We start from the raw sequence: 9,007 nt of genomic DNA on the forward strand, positions 1-9,007 counted from the left end.
GGATGACAGAGGATGAGATGGTTGGATGGCATCACCGACTCAATGGACATGTTTGAGTTAACTCTGGGAATTGGTGATGGACAGGGAGGCCTGGTGTGCTGCAGTTCATGGGGTCACAAAGAGTCAGACATAACTGAGTAACTGAACTGAACTGAATCAGAGATGAAAATCACCCTCCAACTAAAGATTTATCAATTTAAAAAAAACAGAACAGAATTAGACCCTATCTTAGGGTTTCAAATAAAATTTAATGAGTAATCACTTATATTCAGTATAATTTACAAACATGTAAAAAACAATCAAGACACACCTCTACTTTAGTGCCTTTCAAAAAAATCCTTTAGCAGTTCTTCATCATACCAAACCTGGAACTCCAAAACAGAGATTATCAAGTTTTCTTTCCAAGATAGAGTAAACTGAACAAACCAAGAAATAGGATTTTCTATTAGGTCTCTATTAGACTAATGCATATTCATCAGACTAATGCCTTAAAAGTATTTAAAAACCTACCTTTTTCAGAGGAGCTCAATCTAGTCTTATCATGGCAAATGAGTGCATCTGCTTTATTTTAAGCTTCGGCTCTAATGAGACCTATTAACAAAATCTGAGAGGTAATTCATTGTGAGCATCATGGGAACTAACTGTAGATTTTCCCTGTAAAATTGAATTTGATCACCTGGAGCTCCTCTAGATACCCAAGGGGTTAAAAATTCCAGAAGATGCGCACTCTGCCTCTAATTCTTTAAGTGAGGATTAGGAAATAACCCATAGAAACTCAAAGTTGCTAACGTTTCTTGATTTATACATACAACAAATAAAATCACTACTTTCCTTTAAATCCTAAGAAGGAATCGTTAAACTCCAGAAAATACAGAATTCTGAAAAATCAAATTATACTTATGGCTCTACTGTCAGAGACAGCAATCACATAAAAGTTTCAGGTGCTAAACATAGCCAACTAAAACAGTACCTCATGAGACGCTCTCAGGACATCCTTGATTTTGCACAGGATGGCTTAATGAAACAGGTAAGAATGATGAAAACTAAGTTACTAATGTTAAAGTAAAATACAATTATAGAGAACTATGTAATACCTCGATGCAGTGGCATTTATATCTCTAAAATAAATGATTACTGAAATGTATTTTGAGAAATGCTTGAACAATAGGCATTTTAATTCATAGTACTACTTGATAAATTACAGGCTGACATGGTTACCAACTCTTCAGCTCTCCCCCTCCCCGAGGCTTTATAAGAAACACTGAGGAAAATTATTTCAATACAAATTCATAGTCTTAGCTTCGGCTAATTTTAGCTTGAATCATGTATCACCAAAACATTACTACTACAGCACTGTAACTATAGGCAAAATATGTTTTAAAAATAAAAGCAAATCTAAAGTCTACAATGCTGCTCACACATCTTCAAGTAAATAGTTTCTCTCTGAAAAACTTTCAGCAGATGCAATGATCACAATGCACAATCAGATATGATCACAACAGATACAGTGATACATAACAGAAATCCAAAAACAGATGTAAGTCCCATTTGCTCCAGAGATCCACCTTGTTTTTCACTCTCCAGTTTTAGCATTATTCATAAGCATCTGACGTAACGATGTCCTTTATCACAACAACATATCACCCCAATATAATGCAGTCCTCAGAGCAGATCTTCAGACAGGCAGCCCAGGGGGAGGCACGCACATCCACTGGTTCGGTAACTATTAATATTTGCCAAACCACCTGCTGTATGCCGGGCACTGGGCAGAGCACCGCGAGAAAGACTTTCATCTGTGTAACCTGTGGTTTACTGACATCCTTCAAAACACACAGAATGTGAGGAGCCCCATTAAGGGATTTGGATTCTATTCTAATGTGGCCAAAAGCCATTGAAGAGTTTTGAACAGAGGACTGAGGTGATCTGAATCAGGCTGTCAGAAGACCACTCAGGAGAATGGATGGTGATTGTGCAGAGAACGGAGGGAACCAGTGCGGAGACTAAAAAGAGATTCAAGCAGAAGAGGGTTGGCTGAGGGTAGTGACTACGGACAAAGCAGCACACAGTCAATGTCAGAATTTTGGTGTCCAATAGTCTAGACTTAGAACCATTTTTCCATTTACATACTTGGGCAAGTTACTTATACCCTTGAGCCTTGGTTTCCTTATCGATCAATGCTTCTAAAGCCGCAGCACACAGAAAACACAACAAATTATGATATACTATCAATTCTTCAATAACAAATTCATCTGAATGAGGTTCACATGGGCTCACTTCCTCCCCCCAACCCTTGCTTACATCAAAATGAACCCTAACGTAAGTAATTTTTACCAAGAGCAATTATACACAAGTACTGCAGTGACTCCATCAAGAGAGAAGGATGTTTCTCACCCACCTTACGCTAAAACAACTGCTCATATATATAGATTAGCAAGGTGTTTTTCTCAAATTAACGAAACTCTAGTTTGCACCTTCAATGTGTGTTTTCACATGCATTATTTTATTTCCTTAGTGTTTATGAATAAAAACGAGACAAGGAGAACCTTGCGGTTGATCGTGATAAAGACTGTGGTGTTACTACCAATTATTTTAACTTCTGTCAATCGTTTTTATTTAAAACTATTAAGGGACGGTACCCTCACTCTGACAGCACTGAAACACCAGGGAACTAAGTTACCAGAAGCTTTCTTCTGTAACTATAAGTTTACAAACATTCAGCTGTCTGCAGCTTCCCCTTACATTTTTTTCTTTTTTCAGTGTGAAAAAATTTTTATTGAAGTTGGCAGTTAATAGGATACTGGTGACATTAACAAAATAACCTGTTTGGTATTTTGGTTGAGGAAGCTAGATTAATGTAAGTTTAGGCTTGAACTGATATTAAGAAAATGTATTCTACTCTCTCTAGAATGTAGTCGGGAAACCTGTGCACAGGAGAGGATTATTTTCTGGGTTTTGATTTTAAAAACGATCTGAGGCTTGGCTGCATGAAAAAGGGAAGGTGGAAAACTGAGCAGCGAGGTAGATACTTTATGACATTCAGCCCAGGAAGGAAGTGGCAGTACTGAGATCCAAATTCAAGCTCTCTCAGGGACAACACCTATAAACACCCTGGTATAAAGGTTCTGGATCTGCCCCGACACTTATCCTTTCAACAAAGGATGAACTACCCTTTGAAAACCTATATATTCAATCATTCAGTAATTAATAAGCACGAGCTATAGGCAAGACAAAGTGCTGGGCGCTAGAGGAGGACAAAAGTTAGTGCAATTGCATCCTAACCCTCAAAAAGCTTGGGTTTCCCTGGTGGCTCAGTGGTAGAGAATCCGCCTGCCAATGGAGATCCCTGGATCTGGAAGATCCCCTGGAAGAGGGCATAGCAATGCACTCCAGTATCCTTGCCTGGGAAATCCCATAGCCAGAGGAGCCTGGCGGACTACAGTCCAAGGGGTCGCAGACAATCAGACAAGACTTAGCAACTAAACAACAGACCTTCAAAAAGCTTAGCTGGGCTCGGTGGCGTGCACCTGTAGTCCCAGCTACTCGGAGGCTGAGGCTGGAGAATGGCTTGAGCCCGCGAATTCTGGGCTGTTATGTACTATGCTGATCAGGTGTCTGCACTAAGTTTGGCATCAATATGGTGACCTCTCAGGAGTGGGGGACCACCAAGCTACCTAAGGAGGGGTGAACCTGCCCAGGTCGGAAATGGAGCAGGTGAAAACGACTTGCTGATCAAAAAGCTTACCATCCAGTGAGGAGACTAGGTATTCACACGTGAAAAGAAGAAGTAAGGCAGACAGAACAAGTGTCAAAAACAAAGAGCTCACTTTCAGTAGGGGTGGTCAGAAAAGTATCACAGCTGGGTAACAGAACTGACCGAATCTGTTAGAAAAAAAGCAGGCACAAGAAACCAGAGAACAGCATGAACATATGTGTAGGGGCTTTATGGAAAAAAAAAAAAAAAAAAACCTATCATGAAAAATTTCAACATGTAAAATGTACACAGGATAAATGCACTCACCACTGAGCTTCAACAATCATCAACTCAAGGTCAATTTTTTCTTATAATTTACATGTCTGCCTCACAAAAACCCTAAAGGAACCTATTTTCGAATGTTCCTACATTTTTCACTGACTCCATCTTCAGACAAATCCATACCACAGTAGTCTCCACAAGGCTGACTTTCCTAAAGGCCACATACAAATAAAGTGCAAGACTATTTTCAAAAAAATCAACTCTTGATTGTTTACACAAACCAACGGAACAGTGACAAAGTTATTCCAATATGACAAGACAATCCAAAGAGGTTTGCATGTACTTTGAGATTACCTTTTCCATACTTAATATGTTCAACAGTTAAGTTCTCATTGACTATTAAGTTCTCATTGAACTTAATAGTTCAATGAACATGAATAAAATGATGGAGAATTCATGTCCTAAAAAAAAAGCATCACAGGTGAAGTATCTTGGACAAATCATTCGGGCTCCTGAGCCTAAGTTTCCTCCTCTATAAAACAGAGAAAGATCACCTGCCTCAGGTACTTGTGAGAATCAACTGAGTGTATATGTTAAATGCCACATGGTTGGCTCTTTATATCACCCCCCGACTGACTTGGGAAGAACTAGTCAGGAAGAAAGCTGCCTCGTTTCCCAATCCTCTCTCCCCTTTCTCAGGATGATGCCTGGTTTCCGAACTCTCTCTCTCAAGATAATGTAAAAACTTTCTCCATCTCAAAACGTGCTAAAGATGAGGAGCTAAGCGTTCTGATTTCAAGGAGCTTCTTTCTTCACCTTAAAGCAAATTCAGGGACCTGAGCTTGAAGCAAGTATTCAGGAGGATAAATCTTACAGAGTATCAAACTTCACAAAACACCTCCGCCTTACACCACTCCCCGCCTCCCCCAAGCAGAGCCGTCCAACATCACACAAGAGTGTGGCCTACCTAGTAAAACACTCCCACTATCCCCACTTCTCGGCTGCTGCGCTTACTCTCTGAGCCATCCACAGCCCCTCTACAGCGCGCTACAGACAGCAGGGCGGCCATCAGGACACTGAGCGGGGCCAGCGTGTTAAGAAGCTCAAGATGAGGCATGCAAGGGCATCTGCACTTGCTTTCTTACTCTGTCCACGAGAAAGTGCGAATTCTAATCCCGGTGTTCCGAATCACGTGCTATGGAGAGGCAGTTGACCGTTGCTCAAAATAATTCACCGTTGCTCAAAATCATCAAGGAAGTTTAAACAGCTTTTAAAAAATACATATGTTGTCACAACTGTTCATTAGGATTTTCATTCTTCCTTTAGCATTGCTTTCTCTAAGTTATCTTTTTTTTTCTTTTTTGTATGTACGTAACTGAAGTTCTCTTTTGAATTATCTTCTTCAATCACCAATCCTCTTTCCCTATGAGAAGACATAATGCGTTCCTCACTTATCATAACCCCATCCACCACAAATCATCCCCTGGGTTAAAGCCTTCATCCAAAGCCATTCTTTTCAGGTATTACTCATTTCTTTGCTGTTCCCCTAAGATAATTATAATGTAGTGAGGTATAGCACCTTACAGTTTACCCTGTAGTTTGTAAACTTAATTCATTTACTCCTTACAGCTTATGAGAAAGATAATTCTATTTTGTAGGTAAGGGGAAAAGAATGGAGAACTATCTTGTCGAGTTATAAAGCAAGTTAAGAGGTGAACCCGGCGTCCAAACCAACTCTAAACGCCAAGCTCTTCCCACTCTATTATGCTCTTTTCTAAGAAGGGAAAGCCTACAGTTCTATCAAAAACCACATTTGCTTCCAAGAGAAAACGATCTTCGAACAATCACTCTAGATTGCAACCAGATTTTCCATCTCTGCACCTACCATCATCCCATTTCTCGCTTCCTCTTCACTCCACTCCTCATGGATATTATCGTCACTCCTTCAACCCCCTCCAGCATATATTCCACCTCAGCCTGCTAAAGGGAGGTGCATCCCCCTCGCCCCAAAGCTCAGCCCTCCCTTCTCAGGACAGGTATAGTTCTCACTCCATGAACTACACAGTACGCTTGTCAGCCCTTAGCAAGCTATTTTACAACTTTTAAAAAGTCTCTTTACAATGGACACGACTTGTAGCTCCTTCATCCCTATACTTGCCCCCGGGCACCAGGCTACGTCCTATTCTACAGAACAGGGTACCAACCCTCACAAAGATTTCTGCCAGGCCCCACTGTCATCAGCGACTTCCTCTCCAAAATCTAGTTATCCAAACAGGCTCCCTTTCCAACCTCTTCAGCAGGGGGTAGCCTCCAGGGTTCCTTGGACTCTCCCCTTCCGCGGCTTTCCTCTGCTCACGTCTGGGCCTCTGCCCACCGCACCAACTCTTCCCTTCACTCCCCATCCCAGGGGTAAGGGGCAGCCCCAGTGGAGGTGGCTCCTCCTCCCTGACAACTTCCAAGTTCGACCTCGTATCACCTGTTCCCAGAAGATGCCTCTCGGCCCGGTGGACCCCGCCTTTGCCCCGACCCGCCCCTCTCCACCGTGTCCATTCCTCTTTTCCAGCAGCCTCCCGCCTCGGGTCGGTTCCGGAGTGCCCGTGGGAATCCATTTCCCTCGCGTGGGCTTCCCACCTCGGGGTCAAGCTCCCCTTTCTCCATCACCTGCTCCGCCCATGACCAGATGACATCCGCCGCGGCCGCCGCCTCCTCCAAGCCACTCCTCGGATGCCGGGCCCCCGGCCGCTCACCGCCTTCCGCGAGCGCCAGCCGCCCCCTCCGGCAGAGGGCGAGGGGGGCGTGCACCCCTATGCCGCGGTCCCCAGCCCCCCTCCACCCCCGAAGCGCACCTGTTCCTCCTCTTCCTCCCCGGCCGGCCCCGCCGGCGTCCCGACCCCCACCCTCGCCGCGTCCCGGCCTCCCCGAGCCCCGCACTCACCAGGAGTAGGTCTGCTCCGCCATGGCGCTGACTCTCGAGGGCTCTGCTGCAGGCTCGGGCCGGGCCGGGCCCGGCGGCAGGGGAACAAACGGGCGGCGGGCTCGCTCGGGCCGGGAGCGGAAGGCGCGGCCGCGGCCCGGCGCTCGCTCGCTCGCTCGCTCTCTCGCTCACACCGCGGGCGGGCGGGCCGGGAAAGTGACTGGCGGGGAGAGGCCGGCTCCGAGGCGGACCCGCTCCCTGGGCCCCGGGGCGGGGCGGGCTCCGCTCTCGGCCTCCCTCACCGGCGGCGGCGGCGGCGGCTCCGCTGCGGCTCTAAACCCAACATGGCGGCGGCGGCGGCGGCGGCACTGAGAACAAGGGGGCCCCGGGGCGGGCGAACGGCAAGAGGGCCCCGCGCTCACTGCGCGCTGGGCCGCAGGGGCGCCGCGCTCGTGCGGCGGCGGCGGCGGCCCGGGGACATGGCCGGCGGGCGCAGGCGGAGGCGGCGGCGACTGAGGGGGGCGCTAGGCGGTGAGGCGAGGCCGCTCGGCTCACAGCCGCCAAGGGGAGGCGAGGAGGGGGCGGGGGGGCGAGCCTTGGCCCTGCGCGGGTCACGTGCCCAAAACACGCTCACGTGACGCGCGCGCCCCGCCCCTCGCGCCGGGCCCATGCGCGGAGACGTCGGTTCCTCGGTTCGAGGCGACTGTTGCTTGCTCGGCTTCTGGCGGTTGCACCGCCTCCCGCCGCTTGGTGCCGCCCCCTCCCCACGCGGGGCGGTCGCCTCGGGGGGTCCCTCTTCCCTTACCCTTTCCGAGGGGCTGCTGCGGCCAGCCAGTCAGGAACCCCGTGCGCGTCTGTTGACTGCCGCTCAGCTGTCACCCATCCATCAAGAGTCTTCTGGCCACGGGCTCCCAAGTGTCAGTCAACCCGTCAGTCAGCAGGCGGGACGCTGCTTCGCTTAGTTGGTCTGCTCGTTGTTTCGTTCATTCGTTTAGCAAATAACTCCACGCAGCCAGCTTTTATTGCGCCCAGGCTCTGTGCCAAGTCCTCGAGGGGCCAAGTCGAATACCCCGTACTGGCCTTCATGTGATCCATCAACAGATATTTATTGGGTGCCAACCATGTATCAATTCATTCTGCTGGGTCTGCCCTCTGAGCGCTTACATTCTAGAGGAAAAGACTTACAGGTAGCCCAAGCCGACAAATAAGTGAAGGTGCTTGCAGATGCTGCTAAGTTTTATGAAGATGATAACACAAAGTAATGGGACACAGCGTGAGTAGGTGCAGCCTAGTTTCCATGGTGAAGGAAGGCCTGGCAGAGAAGATGACAGCCGACACCTGAAGGATGAGAAGGAGCTGACCACGCAAGAGCAAAGCTCAGGGAACAGTCCATCTGGAGGCAGACATAGAAGTAAATTTAATGGGGCTAGACCAGATTCACGGAGAAGGCAATGGCAACCCACTCCAGTATTCGTGCCTGGAAAATCCCATGGACGGAGGAGCCTGGAAGGCTGCAGTCCATAGGTCGCTAACAGTCGGACACGATTGAGCAACTTCACTTTCACTTTTCACTTTGGCACATCGGAGAAGGAAATGGCAACCCACTCCAGTGTTCTTGCCTGGAGAACCCCAGGAACGGGGGAGCCTGGTGGGTTGCTGTCTATGGGGTCTCACAGAGTCGGACACGACTGAAGCGACTTAGCAGCAGCAGCAGACCAGATTCACAGAGTGAATCTGGGGCTTAGGAGGAGAGAAGGGAGAGATGAACTGAACCCCGGGGCACAGGGGAATGCTTTGCCAGGAGTTGATGAGACAGTCTGAAAGAGTGAGCCTGTTACTAGGAGAAAAGACACTCTTTAGAAAGAGAATGACATGAGGCAAGTCCCAATGATGTGAAGGCTTGGAGTGAGCTTGGATCCAGGAGTGAGATGGATGATTCCTGCTTCAGAGTGTTCAGAGAAGAGACTGAAAAACTGCTCTGAGGCTAAACTGTGAAGGGCCTAGCTAAGCCTCCTGGCCACTTACTATGTTCATGAATGAAAATGATCAGTGCAGCTCCAGGCTTTAGAAGCATGCCTGGGCAACAGACACAGTAGACTTCTCAGACCCGTAGTCTCCAC

General features: G+C 47.6%; 1 protein-coding gene across 2 annotated transcripts in view; it reads right to left on the bottom strand.

Annotated features, from left to right (window-relative positions):
• SPPL3 (signal peptide peptidase like 3) overlaps positions 1-7,459 on the bottom strand; it is a 94,317-nt gene extending 86,858 nt beyond the window's left edge. The window contains exon 1 of one of the 2 annotated variants that reach the window (XM_002694525.6): positions 6,909-7,459. In XM_002694525.6, the coding sequence (XP_002694571.1) occupies positions 6,909-6,931 (23 nt within the window). In that variant the 5' untranslated portion in view covers positions 6,932-7,459. Of the gene's footprint in view, positions 1-6,634; positions 6,765-6,908 lie in introns of those variants that run through there. The other variant, XM_059876405.1, reaches the window with a different exon arrangement.
• Positions 7,460-9,007: the final 1,548 nt, after the last annotated feature.

This window comes from Bos taurus, chromosome 17, assembly GCF_002263795.3.
Source record: "Bos taurus isolate L1 Dominette 01449 registration number 42190680 breed Hereford chromosome 17, ARS-UCD2.0, whole genome shotgun sequence".
Lineage (NCBI taxonomy): Eukaryota > Metazoa > Chordata > Mammalia > Artiodactyla > Bovidae > Bos > Bos taurus.